This window comes from Hippocampus zosterae, chromosome 4 (assembly GCF_025434085.1).
Source record: "Hippocampus zosterae strain Florida chromosome 4, ASM2543408v3, whole genome shotgun sequence".
Lineage (NCBI taxonomy): Eukaryota > Metazoa > Chordata > Actinopteri > Syngnathiformes > Syngnathidae > Hippocampus > Hippocampus zosterae.
In genome coordinates this window covers 22,998,590-23,014,143 of record NC_067454.1, presented here as the reverse complement: position 1 = coordinate 23,014,143, position 15,554 = coordinate 22,998,590, and the positions used below count along the sequence as shown (strand labels likewise).

The 15,554-nt window shown below is 41.8% G+C and overlaps 2 protein-coding genes across 6 annotated transcripts in view; both read left to right on the top strand.

The window, feature by feature from the left end:
• The first annotated feature begins 4,948 nt into the window (after nt 1-4,948).
• On the top strand, nt 4,949-6,420 carry LOC127599369 (relaxin-3 receptor 1-like). The gene has a single exon (XM_052063299.1). The coding sequence runs from the start codon at nt 5,129-5,131 to the stop codon at nt 6,116-6,118; it is 990 nt and encodes a 329-aa protein (XP_051919259.1). The 5' UTR covers nt 4,949-5,128; the 3' UTR covers nt 6,119-6,420.
• A 7,219-nt stretch (nt 6,421-13,639) lies between these two features.
• Nucleotides 13,640-15,554, top strand: part of uacab (uveal autoantigen with coiled-coil domains and ankyrin repeats b) — a 44,342-nt gene continuing 42,427 nt past the window's right edge. For 4 of the 5 annotated variants that reach the window (XM_052063041.1, XM_052063038.1, XM_052063042.1 and 1 more), the window contains exon 1: nt 13,640-13,852. In XM_052063041.1, the coding sequence (XP_051919001.1) occupies nt 13,805-13,852 (48 nt within the window). In that variant the 5' untranslated portion in view covers nt 13,640-13,804. The remainder of the gene's footprint in view (nt 13,853-15,554) is intronic. The other variant, XM_052063040.1, reaches the window with a different exon arrangement.

The window sequence follows — 15,554 nt, the reverse complement described above, 5'->3', positions numbered from 1 at the left end:
CTGCAAGCTTTGTCAATGTGTTAGGTTGCTGACCCTTGCACTTGAAATATCACTTTTCCTCATGAATGTAGAGCATGACATGACGTTACATTTCTGGGTGTTGGACACATTGCAGTCCTTTGCTCACATTCGCCTTTGTCGCCATCAAGCTCACCTCTTCCTTTCACCCGCATGTCTTGTAACTTCTATCTTGTAACAATCTTGGACTCCCAGACATCTGCATTCCAAGCGTCTTTCTCTCTCCAATCACTGCTGACAACAAAGGCCATCTTTTGGCGCGCGCGGTCCTGTAGACAGGTGACCCACTTTTATTTCACTCAGTTGGGAAGTCCGAATGAATTCAGCCAATTAGTCAGCATTTTTTCTACTTATGTCAGTGGTGTCCAAACTATGGGCCGGGGGCCATTTGGAGCCCGCCATCCTTTTTTTTTTTTTTTTGCGGCACGTGGCATGCACTAAAATTAACTTCTGACATGGAACTTGTCTTCATAGCACTGTGAAGAATAAAGATGGGCTTCGTAAAGATTGCGTTTGTTTTGTTTCTGAATGTGGAGATGGGATTCCGATGCTGCTCGGTGGAGGATTGGATGGATATATTCAAGAGGGATTAGAGGGCCCCAGGCCACGCCAAAAACAAAAACTAAACATCCTCAGCTATTTGCCTGACCACCTTTAGCAGAAAGCCTTCATGTAGCACTCTTTCAAAATAATTATATGAAGAATGTATATTTGATTGATTTTGTTGAACTGTGTTTATTAAGTTAAAGTCAAAAAACTTGAAAGTGTCTCTTGCATCTATTTCGGTGGAAAATGTTTGGACACCCCTGACTTATATAAATGTACCAAACAAGGGTGATCTCAAAGGATCTTCAAGTTTATAGAAGCGCTTTTGCAACAAAGTATTCAATTTACCTTCTCTCCATTGAACGGGACTTCCCAGGAAGTGAAGAGTATGTGGCATCCCAAAAGTCACTAACTGACATGCCATTAGATTTGAAGTGGGTCACAGGAACAACTGGGTCATTTATTATTATTATTTATTTTTTTATGAATGAACAACAATGAGACTCCCTTTTCTGTTGGTGAAGTTGGGTTGACAGAGACTATGTAAAAAAACATTGATCAAATTGATTTCCTCTTCTAACAAGAAGCTGCCCAGTGTATCAAACATACTCCTCGTTTTATGAAGTAAGCTCTTGTGTCTCTCCTGTGTTATGCGGTATTTTATTTATTTGCTCTGATTTCTAGTTTTTATTATTTACCAAGTGATTTCTGTGGGAGAATGTGTATGAATCACCGTCATTCCGGATCGGTTTTGTTTCATTTTGTATTTGACTTGCTTTGACAAAAGTGTTCTCTCTAACAAGCGACAAAGGTACAGTTAAGTTATGAACAAAACGTCCGTTCCTATTCTTGAGAGCTTTAATGCAGTAAGAATGCAAGCCCGCTCGTGCAAAAGTCATCAAGACTTAATGGATGTAGCATGCCTTCCCATCCTTAAGTCATTATCAGTTAACGTTATGGATCAATTCACAATTACGTCATGTGCAAAAAGAACATTGAATGGCAAATCATTGTAGCGTTAAATAACGATTTGACCTTCGCCCACCTTTTGAGCGTGACTAATAAAACGTTGAACCGTTTGGTAAGACGCTCGTAAATACTATAATGATTTCAAAGTATTGCAACATGTATCTGGGCTGTGTATCAGACGCCAATATGTGGGTGTCAAGGCTGCCACACCTCCCGTGTTGCGGGCTGTGTTGATTGTGCTTCTGCTCAAGTGCGCTACATTCGATGGATGGATGGACAAGAAGTCATTTTCAAAGGCTCCGGTTTGCCTACAGGGGGGGAGGCGCCCTTGTGGTTCACCGTTACAGATCTGAAACGACTGTATTTCTCTCTCCTTCCCAATGACTGACTTGTGTGAGAGGACAGCAGACAGCATGCAGGGATGGAGAGGCACGTGCCAGCTTGTCTGCACACGCGCACGCTGCGGTTTGTCTTGTTCATCTTCCTGTATGAGGTCAGTGTGAGCGTGCAGAGCCCAGCCCGTTCTCAAGCCGATGGATGAAATGAGGCCACTCCTCAAAAAACGGTCGCGGTGTGTCCCGGTGCTCAAAAGGGAAAATTGTGGATAGTCTGCCTGTATGGGAATCGTGACTCTCCCGACCCAAACGTGTTTGATGTCCGTTTGTATGCTTTTTGTGTCCATTCAGAGCTGCGCGAAGAAAGAAATTTATATATATTTTTCAAGAGAATGGACACCGTAGCTCACAATCGAAGACAGGACCGTGGCCAATAAACGGTGTCGTCCAGCTGTAATCATCAACACCCGCACTCACTGCCTTAAAACATGCACAGGTTTGGCTTCATGGCTCCAACTGCAATACCACACGAGGCTTTTAAAGAGGACTGTGTAAACTGCAGCAAACCCTTGTCAGTTTGTTCAAATGTACCAAGTGGAAGAAAATATTTATTACAAGCATTGAAATAAATTGTTTACTTCTTGAATGTTAACTGTTTATGTAGAAAAGTTTAGATGTATTAAAAGTGCAAAAAAAAAATGCATTTGTGTTTCCTCCTAACACTCCCCCACCCCCTTTTTTAGTTGCCATTCCATTTTCACGGCTCAGACGAATTTGGCCCTGACATACGTAAATACAACCACGATTTTGATGTATAAAAACTTGGATCTAAATGGCGCTTCCATGCTTGCCGCATGACGTTTCACGCTTTGGATCATCAACTATTCCTGACCTTTCCCATACATTTTTGTTTCCATAATTCTGATTCAAGTTGGTTTAGACAAAGTCCAAACGGATTTTTCGAATGTTACCAATGCAGTCATGACTGTTAACACATCCGCCTTACATTTTTGCGTTCAAAACTCAGCTCTGGCCTTTTATGTACGGTAGTCATCAAGTACAGTCATACACGTGAAAAAATGTTGCACTTTAACCCACAATAATCCGACATACAGTCGTCCGTTCTCCCCCGGGAAAAAAATTAATCTTTTTGGTCATGTCTGTGCTACTTGACTTCTATTTTGCAATTTGGATGCGGCAAAGAATCTGATTATGTTCTTCCAATAATCAGTATCAATATCGCCCTGACCTTTAGTTTCCACTTCATAATTACGTGTTGTTGGGACCCATATGTGGCACTCGAGACATATTTTGCCCACACGTGATCTTTAAAATATTACGAGTCAAGTGTCTAAATACTTTGGGTCAAGAAAAATTGTGTCAGTCTACATCAAACGTCTACATTTCCCAGTATGTTGGGGTAGCCTCGACGGGCAAAGTGTTTGATTGTGAGCTAATTGTCCAAAAACTACTTCTGGACCCAAAAGTTGCTTGGAATAAAGTTGACTTGAGTAAATTTCACAAAATTCATCCTCTTGCACTGAACTCTGGGTGACAACAGACAGTCGCTTGGCTCAATTGAAATCATGGTTGCCTGCTTAGCATGATTCCTTGAGACATTTTTAACTTACTGTCACAATCAATACAAAAATATGTGCAGCACAATTTGCTTGCTGAAAAAAACTGTGTGTGTGTGTGTGCGTGCGTGCATACCTGCGTGCGCGCGTGTGTATGTGTTTTCTTTGTCTTTGTAGATTCTCAATCGTCCAGTTCATAGTAATCCACAAAGGTCGACTGGGCTACCTGCTAAAAAATACGAAAACACAGACCAACATCGGGTGGCGGCCCGGTGGTTAGCGCGTCGACCTCAGAATGCAGAGGTACCGGGTTCAATTCCAGCTCCGGCTTCCATGTGTGGAGTTTGCATGGTCTGCCCGGGCCTGCGTGGGTTTTCTCCAGGTACTCCGGTTTCCTCCCACATTCCAAAAACATGCATGGCAGGCTGATTGAACACTCTAAATTGTCCCTAGGTGTGAGTGTGAGCGCGAGCGCAGATGTTGTTGTTTGTCTCTATGTGCCCTGCGATTGGCTGGCAACCGGTTCAGGGTGTCTCCGCCTCCTGCCCAAAGACAGCTGGGATAGGCTTCAACACCTCCCGCGACCCTTGTGAAGATAAGTGCATCGGTAAATGAATGAATGAAGGACCAGCATAGGTTTCCACCAGCATATTCTGGTTTTCTTATCTTTGAAAGACCAGCAGTGACAACACAACAAAACCAGCATTTTTGTATACTGGTAGGCACTTACACACACACACACACCAAAAAAGATTTTTTCATCTACCTAAGTGCTGTGTTATTTAATATTGTACCCATTTTGGGTTATTTTTGAGCTGGGCCAAAATCTCTCAGTCCATGATTCATTATATAAAGTCCACACACTCTGAGCTGGGAAGTAATTGACAAGATGCAGCTGCATAAGTGTGCACAACTCATACCCGAGATGTTGGGCTGTTTAGAATTGTCCAGTCACATTCAAACTCATGTTAATTAAATACGATTCAGCACACATTTGTCGCCATATTAAGCGTCCCTGTTTAACGCCAAATAAGACGTGGTGTTCTAACAGGCTTATCCTGACATTTTTGTAGTCACAAATGACAGCAAAATGCCCTTCCACAGCATCACTGCAATCTCCTTGTTCAAAGGTATCAGTCAGGAGCAGAGTACAAAAGTGTTTCCGAGCATGAAATACACCATGGAACACGGTGAAGACAATCATGAAATGGAGAAAATATGACTCTATAGTGAAATTATCAAGAACTGGACGTTCTGCTAAAATTGATCAAAAGACGAGAGGAAAAAGAGGTCAATGAGGCTGCCAAGAAGGTGACGGCAACATTGAAGAAGCTGTAGAAATTTCTGGCAAGTACTTACTGGCTGTTCATTACATGTAACAACAATCTCCTGTCTTCCTTGTGTCTGTATGTCTGGGCTGTTGGTTAGTATTGCAAAAAGCCTCATATTACGAAGGATTTTTTTCCCCCAAACATATGCGGGAAAAGTTGAACTACTTTTTTGAGTGCTGGACATTTTAGTTCATTTAGTTGGAAATGTGTTTAGGTGCCGCTCTCCAGTATCTCCATACTGTGAACTATGACGATGATGATGCTGATGATGTTTGGGGGTGGAAATAAAGGCTGCAGAGTGCGGACGGCTTAAAAGAACAGCCAGTGCGCGCGCTGGAGCCGCGATCGAGCCATGAGCGAGATCAACAACTACACCGTGTGGTCCAACAGCTCCAGTTTTATGAACCTGGACGACATCGACGTCTCCGCGGACGAAAGCCCCGTTCTCAGAGTCCTCATCTGTTCGGTTTATTCCCTGGTGTGCGCCGCGGGTCTCGCGGGCAACCTGCTGGTCTTCTTCCTCCTGGGGAGCAAGCACGAGCGCAAAACGTCCCGGATGAACGTTTTCGTGCTCAACTTGGCGCTGACGGACCTGCAGTTCGTGCTGACGCTGCCCTTCTGGGCCGTGGACACGGTGCTGGACTTCAGCTGGCCCTTCGGAGGCATCATGTGCAAAGTGGTGCTGTCCGTCACGGTGCTCAACATGTACGCCAGCGTCTTTTTCCTCACGGCCATGAGCATCACCAGATACCTGTCGCTCACGTCGGCCCTCAAGCGCACGGACGCGCAAAAACCCCGGACGGACAAATGGACCTGCGCCGCCATTTGGGTCCTCGCTACCGTGGCCACTTTACCCACGTCGATTTTCTCCACCGTGAGCAAGGTGAGCGGAGAAACCCTGTGTTTGCTCAAGTTCCCCGGCGGACAGGATTGGCTGGCGGCGTACCAAATCCACAAGATTCTCGTCGGATTCGTGGTGCCCATTTCGGTGGTGTCGGTCAGCTACGCGAAGCTTCTGCGCGTCATCCGCATCAGGAGCATGAAGACCAGCAACCCCGAAAGGAGATCGCGAGTCACCAAATCCGTCACCATAGTCGTGCTCTCCTTCTTCCTCTGCTGGATGCCCAACCACGCCGTCACTCTGTGGAGCGTTCTGGTCAAACTGAACGTGGCCAACTGGGATCGAAGCTATTACGTGGCGCACACGTACGTGTTCCCACTCACCGTGTGTTTGGCCCACGCCAACAGCTGCCTCAACCCCGTCCTATATTGCCTCATGAGACCCGATTTTAGGACCAAACTCAGGCTCCTTATCCGCAGGGGGCGCGCGTCAGACGTTTAGCATTTCTTTTTCAGCTTTGGGGCTGTGCGTATGTTACGCGCGGCTCTGGCGCGTTTATCACCCATCTATGAATGTTTTAGCAAGCTGTTGCGAGTGACTGGCTCCCGCTTTAATGGACTGACTCGGTGGTATAATTTTCCCTTGCCTCCGTTGCCAACTGCTTGCTCGTGTGAGGAACTTGAAATCACTTAATTTGCAGTAAATGTGTAATGAGCTGTGCCACAGGGTTTTTTGGGGGGGTATGAAATTCATGTTTTGTTGACTGTTCCTTCAATAAAACGAGTTAGAGTGCAACAGTGATATATTTTCATTTTAAGATGTTGTTTTCAATTTGAAAGGGTTTGGTGGATGCATGCACGAAAGTTACGGAGTTCAATTCTATGGGCTTACGAATAACTGAATTTGAATAATATGTATTTGAATTGGAATTGCTAAACTTCATTGAGTGCCTCGAAAAAGTGATTCAGAATGACTGAGATTTTTTTTCATTGTTTATTTCGAGTCTTTAAATTAAAAAAAAGAATCTGAATTGTACAATTTGAATTCCTCACTGAAAATTCTATTCTGTTTATTTTTTCGCATTGTGTTTTACAAATACAAATTCAAATCTTTTCCACACCGTTTCTGTTCGTACTTGGCTGAGCAATCAATTGCAGAACTAAGATCTCCTCTTTGTCCACTCAGCATCTTCGTTTTCAGCGCGTGATACAAGAAAGTGATCTTTGTGGTCCAAGCCATCGGATCAACGAGGGATCAAGAGGTGCCTCCTTTAAAATTTAGGAAAGGACAGTGTATATTTGGCAATGTATCAAAAGGAAGATCCGTAGTCTGTATGTCTCGATTTCAGTTTTTTTTCCTTCCCGAACCATAAGCGCCCAAGCAGCACTAAATTCCATTTCTAAGCGTTACTGACACCCAGCGGTAAAAACAACGCACAGCAGGTACCGACAGACAAATTGTTATTTAAACCGCGGTTTCACAACAGCTGCAGCTGTAACAACGCGCTTTATACAACAGTTAACATAATCATAAAATAACAAAATATAGTCATAGAACAAAACACATAAGACATGGACAGTCATGCAACCATAACCATATACCAGCATACAGCTTGTTGTTTGAAGCAGTTCTAGATGAAAGGGGAGAGAATCTAAGAGTCCTTTCACCAGTCAATCAGAGACGTCATTGTCACGTCGCGTGTCCGCCAGCAGGTGGCGGGTTTTCTCCCCCGCCATCCGCGCACCTGTCCGTAATTTCGGGCTGATTACCCTCTTTTATTAAGAGACTCCGACAGTCATCTCGCTGCCGGAGAATTCCACGCCGTGCCATTGCTCTCTCGTGCTAATTCCTCGATTATAGATTACTCGTTGCCTTCTTGCCTTGCGGCCTTTACTCTTGCCATTCGCGATTAGTCACTAAATTGTACTCTCTTATATTGCCTATTCAGTAGTTCCTCGCACTTTGTTTTTTCGGCGAGCGTTTTCGGTTGTTTCCTTATTTCTCCCCTGGTCCTTATTTGACCAGCGTGTTGTGTTACCGTTTTTTCCCTGTCGGGCTCTTTCTGTTTTTGTCATTAAAGACACTCTTTGTTTTGACAAGGTTCTTTCGTGTCTGTTTTCCGGGGATCCAACTCTTTATTTTCATTGTTCTGCACGAAGCGATAGTTATCGCTTCGGACAGAACGTGACAGTCATGTCTGTTACAAGCTAAGTTTGAAAGTAAACAAGAAGCTGTCGCGTTCATTGACGAAAAAAAAATCATACATTTGCTTTAAAATAAAACTGCAGGGAAAAAATGCATGGATGCAAGTGTATTGTTGATCATAAACAATACACTTGCATCCATGCAACAAGGCATAATTCAGCAAATTTGCCAAATTTTAGTGAAATAAAGTCCAGCTCTCTTAAGGCTTTATATTTAGATATTTCTTTATATTGCTTCAAAGTGAGAGTCAATGGAAGGATGTTTCCAAGTAGGTCAAAGAAGTAGTATTGTTTGGACAGGCAACAGGTGTTGGCAAATTATTTCCTTTTTTTTATGTCCTCAAATTGATACTTTTGGAAGCAGCAGGGAGTGAGCCATTTTCTTCCAAAGTGGCAGGGGAAAAATTGTTCCAGAGTAAGACAACATTTATAAGCAAGTAATCGTGCTTTCACATTCAGCTGCTCCTCTCTGCAGTAGGCAAAGAACTAAATAACTAAACTGTAAAACTCCAGTTGAGATAAAACACAATAATAGTGGAGCATAAATAGCATCCACCCATTTTCCGAACCGCTTAATCCTCACTAGAGTCGCAGGGTGCTGGAGCCTATCCCAGCAGTCTACGGGCAATAGGCGGGGGACACCCTGAACCGGTTGCCAGCCAATCGCAGGCATAAATAGCAATAATAGTAAATGCCCAAGAGGATCACAGAACACACAAAAAAATTAGTCTAACCTCGTTCTTGGTGGCAAGTTTATTGCACACAAATGTGGAAAGGTTTTGAGCCATTTTTGAAATAAAAAGATCCATCCATTTTCTGATCAGCTTATCCTCACACGGGGTGCGTTGGGTGCTTGACCCTATCCCAGCTGTCTTTGGGCAATAGGCGGGGTACACCCTGAGCTAATAATCCTATTAATCTAATTTTCACAAAAAGTATAAAAAAAATAAAATGAAATAAAGCAGGTAAATCTTTAACTTACGGTGGCGTGTAAACTGCATCACCGGAAGTTGTTAGCGCTCAGCAGTTTGCAATTGCAGCTTGTGATCAGAGCTGTTGCGCAATATCTTTTATCGTTATGATTATTCTCATTTTGAGTTTGTTTCGTGCACGATTCACTGAGGGCATGGGCAAAGAATAGGAATCTAGAGGGCCGAGGGAAGCACTTTAAAATGGTACGGGTGAGCTACGATAGCTAACAGGCTACAAAAGTGCGTCGCATGTCTCCATGTCAGGATGTTGCTCATCATGGCGTGCATGTGTATGTGCTTCTGCATGCATGTGCGTGGTAACGGGTTGATCGCGGAAGGTTGGTTGATCGAAAAGCCGATCTTCGGTTCAAAAAGTTTGGGCACCCCTGACATAGACAAACAACTATCCTTATAACATCACATTAACCTGCCATGCATGTTTTTGGAATGATGGGGGCATGGGGCGGGATAGGCGTACTCTGAGAAAACCCACTAATTGTTAATTCGGCTTTGCTTCTGAATCCTCACTGCTTCTCAGCGCTCTGCTTGATTTTTAATAACGACATGTCCAATTGTTACTTCTGACTCTGTCTTTGGCTGAAGGATACAGTTGACATGAGCCTGCGCCATGTGGTCTTTATTTACCTAATTTAGACAAAGGATGCAGCCAAACCTTTAAGTTAAACTGGGGGGAAAGTATGTAGTCAGCCATCAATTGTGCCAGTTTTCCCACTTACAAAGTGGATTTTTCATCATATGCGTACCTCAACTATGAGAGATAAAATGAGGGGGAAAATCTAGAAAATGACATTGTCTGATTTTTAAATAATTTATTTACAAATGATGGTGGGCAATAAGTATTCGGTCACCTACCTCCAAGCAAGATTTCAGGCTCTCCCAGTCTCGTAACTTCTTGAAGAGGCTCCTCTGTCCTCTTGTTACCTGTATTCGTGACACTTGTTTGAACTTGTTTATCAGTATAAAAGATGCCTGTCCACAACCTCAAACAGTCACACTCTAAACTTCACTATGGCCAAAACTAGCGAGCTATAAAAAATTATAGACCTGCGCCAGGCATATATATATAGACCAAACCTGCAAAAATAGGTTAGCAGCTTGGTGTGAAGAAATCAACTGTGGGAGCAATTATTCAAAAATGGAAGACATACCAGATTATCTGATCGTCTCCCTGAATATTTTTTGTGGATTTGGAATGATATGCAGGACAAACATAGTTTGCTAAATTGTCTGTGCTTATTCTGAGTGGTTATTCCTGGTTAAATGTGTGCCCTATGATTGGAGTTTAGGAAAATTTGACTTCAGTGTTCAGGTTGTCCAAAGCATTGTTCAAACCTAGAAGGATAGAGGTGAGCCATCATCAATGCAAAATAAACTCTAATCATCATCATAGACTTTTGTTTTAAATAGTTGCCAATGCGGCAAGAATTAGGACTGGGCTCTGGAGTAATGAAAAAGGGTCATGCGGTTCAGATTGAGGCCAGATTGACCCATAATCATACGTGCTCCAAAAATGAGGTCAACATAGCAACTGAATACAGCAAATTTGTTTTCTGCTCAATGGCACAGATGATGATCAGATGGGTTCAGATAGGGAAAGACTGATTGTGTGGGCATGCTACATCATTTTCACACATGGATTGGCCAACATAGAGCCTGCAGCGACTATCTCCATGGTGAATCTTCTTGGCTTTGTATATCTTCCCAGTCAAATGGTTTCCACACAGCTTCCATCACACTAACTCAAAACTGTCACTTTGGCAAGTCATTTACTCATAGATTCCAAACTACATATATTTGCATCTGCAGATCTCAAAATGTCATATAAAATGTTCGCTCTGTGTGTTCTTTCGTCCTTGCTAATTTGAAATGTGCGCCATGTTAGTTTATACACCACTAGATGAGAAAAGTCTGTCTTTGCTGCTTTGTCATGTCCACAATTTTCTCAAGTAAGGTTTGACACCCATTACATCAGCAGAAACTCTTTAATGGTGGGGGACTATCTGCTGTCGTGTTCTACTCTCCACACTAGTGCAAGTTTCTTTTGCAGGAGGACATTCATTTTCAGGATGAAAAAAACATAATTTGACTGTCGATTTCATAGAATACATGTATCTACTGAAGAATGCATCCTCTGTTTGATGCAAGCTACTATGAGGTGGTGCCTCCAGTTTGGCGCCGCAAGGCTGTGTGAGTGCACACTGGACACATTCCCCCGTCTCCCAGACCACCTGCATTATTATTACCATTACCACCTTCCTGAATGCACACTTGGATGACATTTTCACTTGGACTATGGCTTGAAGTGCGCAGTACTGTTAAGAGATAAATTTTCAGGGACCCTTTTAAAGCTAAAAGGTTCTCTTTTGTCCTGGGTTTCAGTTTTTTCCCCTTCTATTAAAACAGCACATGAAATAATATTTTACAAACTGCCTTTAACGTAATGAACTGCCACTCACTGTTTGTTGTCCAGTTTATGCTGTTCCATGTACTGTAATATTTATCTTGAGTTCGTAGTCTCATTACTACCACTTAAATGCAATTCACCCGCACTATTTTTTTTTCAAATTGCAAAAAAGAAAAAAAGTTAACATTTCCACAGGATGTTTGATGTAATAAACAAATAAATCAATCTTATATTGGCATCAAGGGCTGCACTGACCAAAAGTTTCAGATTTTTCTGCACATTGTGGTTATTCTGTGAACGTTTGAGACAAGGGACAACGCAATATAGGCAACGTGGGTGTTAAGGCTCTGGCCGGAATCACAGTCCATTACTCAGTCCAAAAACGAGGGCCAGGTCATTGTTACTCTGCATCACAAATCCTTCGCTTCTAGCTTTATTTCCATGGTAACACTGTTGCCATGGACTCACTGACACATTTCACAGCTGGCAGCATGTGGTGGCACAAAAAAAAAATCAAAATTCAGCTGGACACAACAACTGATTAAAGTCAGTATGCACGCATTGCCTGCACATTACATTGGATACGCTTGATTGTGTTAAGTACTGTGCTTGACAATACGACAATTGGTTACCAGCATAAACTAATCATGGATATTGATCACAAAGGCAGCAAGATAGAATATCCGCTATGTCTGCTAAATCGGATGATCTGTATTTGAATCAGCAGTGGTGTCATGATTCGGTTTAGGGACCAACAGGTGGCACTGTAGGGCTCCCCCGGCAGCTGCACACCTGTTGGTCATTTGGTAATTAGTTGTATAAAAGGACTCCTGCCCGAACACTCGCTGTCGGGTCATTGTTTGCTCTTGCTACTGTCATGCTTGTTTGTTTGCCGTAATAATCAGGTTTGTTTCAGTCATGTTTTGGTTGCTGTTATGTTTTATCTTCAGTCATGATTTTTGTTTGCTACTTTGTTTGCTTAGGTTTTAGTTTTCTGTGTTTTATCAATACACTTCTTCAAATACACCCTGCTCTGCTCCTTCCTCCTGCCTGCTTTTTGGGGTCCACTACCACCTCGCAACGTGACAAGTGGAGTTTATATGTGCTTCCAGTCCATGTGTGAATTTTCCTCCGACATCACTAAAATTATTTTAGTGTTATTTATTTTTATTTAATAATATTTCAATGAACCAAAGCAGCATATTTTTGTAAAATATGCTGCTTTGGTTCATTGATTTTGACAGTTTTACTTGACCATTATTATGAAGAAGACATGCTACATTTTCTCCTGCACATTGAACTAAATTCTCCATGTGACTTCTATTTTTATCTACAGGAATTTATTATTCCTTGCAAATGTTATTTTGGTTCATCACAGAGACGTTTGTCACAAGTCTGTTTCACCGATCCAATGCAACTACCAGGAATGTTTGACTGCATTTGACCAATCAGACGGAGCCAGGTAGTCACATGAGCACACACAAAGAAGCACAATGAAACATGGCGGGAAACTATTTCTACGTGACAGATAATCTGCTGATCAACCATGACCCAAGTGAGGAGAAGGCAGCAAATGGATAGAAAATGATAAAGAATGCCCAGCCTATATTTTCAAAATGTAATGCTCTGTGGACTAAAACTAGCAGATCAACTACAGCACGTGAATGCAAACTGGGATTTATGCACATTTAAAAGGAGCACAGTGAGAGAGCTAGCAGCAATATATGTATGCACAGCACTGAAGATCAAGTTTGCAGAACTCAATGTTTTTTGGTAATCAACCAGTTAACAGTATTGTTGACCGATGTGGGTGAATCCACTTGTCAATCTGAAATATAATAAAATGTATGTAACAATCTGTGGTTCCCCTATTTTGCTATTTTATGTGAGTAAACGAGTTAATTCAAGACTCTTTTATTATGGCTGAAATTGCTCTAGTTCGTGTTATTTAATAAAAAAGATTACATTTTTAGTTATGTTTTGTCTATTTGACATTCATGCAACAAGAAATAAGTAATTTTGTAGTTTTGTTGTCTTGCTAAAGTAATTATTTAGAGGACTCCTTGTTCTTTTCATCTGAGTCACTCGAAATGAACAAAACTCTTGAGGAAATTTTTGGGCTACTCTGCCCACCTCCTCTCAACCTGACATCATGTTGTCTGTTGTGACACCATACAAATCGTAAAATAACAAATTCATTCATTATATTCAATTCGTGCTGATATATTTAGAAATGTTTTATTGTGTTTTTTTTCAGGTGTTTCGGTTTCAGGTAAAATAAACGTCACCCCTCCTTGTCCCAGGATGTCTCCAACTTCTCCGTCGATACTACAAGGAAGTCCCGCCTTATAACGCCGTCGATTGGATAAAAGATAAACCATCGCGCTAATACTTGCTTCTGATTGGCTACAGCGGCTCCTTCTCCTTTGTGATCAGGCTTTGCGGTTAGGAGTCAGGTGGAACTCACCCCGTAGAACAACAGGACTAAAACTTCATATTAGTCCACGGGAAGTTGTTTTTCTTCTACTCATGAACTGTTTATGCTTTTATCAGAGAAAGAAGGAAATTGACAAACCAGCAATTCGAAATGAAGAGTCTGAAATACCGGCTGAAAAAGCACGAAGTTAACATCACTGTAAGTGGATTTATGTTGTTTCTGACGACTGCGACTGCGTTTGTGATAGCTGATTTAGCTTTAGCTGTGTGGTCGTGAACGACGTTCATCACAAGTGTAGTTTGACCTCTTCTCAGCCATCACGTCTTGTTCCTACTTTGTTCTCCGATTGGAAACTATAGTAAACCTGCGGAGCACCTGTGGATGTTTGGAGCCTCGCTGTGTGCGTTCCCAACTGCCAGCTCAAAATATACACCCAAACATGACTGACCGGTGCTTTCTATTTCTAAGTGCCTGTTTTGTTTTGTTTTGTTTTCACCGGGAACACGCTAGCCCGATTTATATGCGCGTTTTGAAGCTTTAATTCTCACAATGTCCTGCTGTGCGGGCCAGATCCAAGGTATTTTCCGACAGGAGCGTGCGTCTGTCCGATACTACAGTAATACAGTACATTAGAAATGACTTGCATTCTAAATCGTATGTTGAATAAATCATGACCTGACAACAATGTTGTTGAACAATGTAGCCAAGATGACATCATACAATTATTTGTTGGTCTTTGTAGTTCAAAACTCAAAGCAGCCTTTCATTAAATTTTCCATGCTCTACACATGATAGAAAACCATGTTGCATTTGTATTGTATGCGTTTTTTATTTATTAAAAAACAAACAAACGAGGGATCGACATTGAAACCTCCAACACAGAAGTCAAACTTGCCCCAGAAGTGGTTTGTAGAAAAATCAAAGAAAACAAAACATGGGTTGTGTTACATTTAAAAACAAATATTGTCAGACTTCACGTCAATGAGCAAGACTGTAGACCGGGATGTCAAATATTGGGTCAATATTTTAGGCCTCAGCGGACTGTTTATAACAATGAAACCGCACGTGTATAGTCGTTTTGGTATATATTTTTCTTTTCTTTTAGATTTTTCACTTCACCTTAATATAAGTAAAGTCAGAAAATGTAAAACCAGCTGCTATGTTTTGTGTAGACAAGAACACATTCATTAACATTTTAAATAAAACATCAGCAGACTAAATATATTCTTTTTCGGAAGGTGCGACATGAATACCTACATTTTATTAAATAAAGGATAAGATAAGATAAGACATCCTTTATTTGTCCCACACTGGGGAAATTTACAGCCTCCAGCAACAAGAATTTGGGTAGAAAGAAGAAAGAAGAAAAAAGACACACAGTAACCATCTGATCAGTGAGAAATATGCGTCAAAAACAATAACAGCAGTTAATAATGGAATTCATGATTGCTTTGCTGCCATATGAAAACCTGAAAGAGGCTGTTTGTATGTCACTACAAGTTGACGTTATGCCATTATGATATTGATAACCATAAAATATGCTAGCTAGGAGCTAAGCTGCATTGCGTTCATTTCCAAACTAGGTGAGTGGCTCGAGCAGGTTTGGACAAATGGCAGTAGCCCTTATATTATATGTTTACAAAATTTGCTTGGAGATGTTATCAGCTCACGACCCTTGTGAAGAAAAGCAGTTCAGATGATGGAGGGATGGACAGACGTTATCAGCCTTGAAAGAGTTCAACCGAAGTCGCCACAAGAGCTTTAATCTAAAATACACAAACAGGGATTTTCTTTTTTTCCACAACAACCCTTGACAGTTTGTAGTGAATGAGGAGTTACAAAATTTGTTGAGTGGATTTTACTAAATGGCGGCCAGGCCTTCCTGTGCCTTTACTGTTTG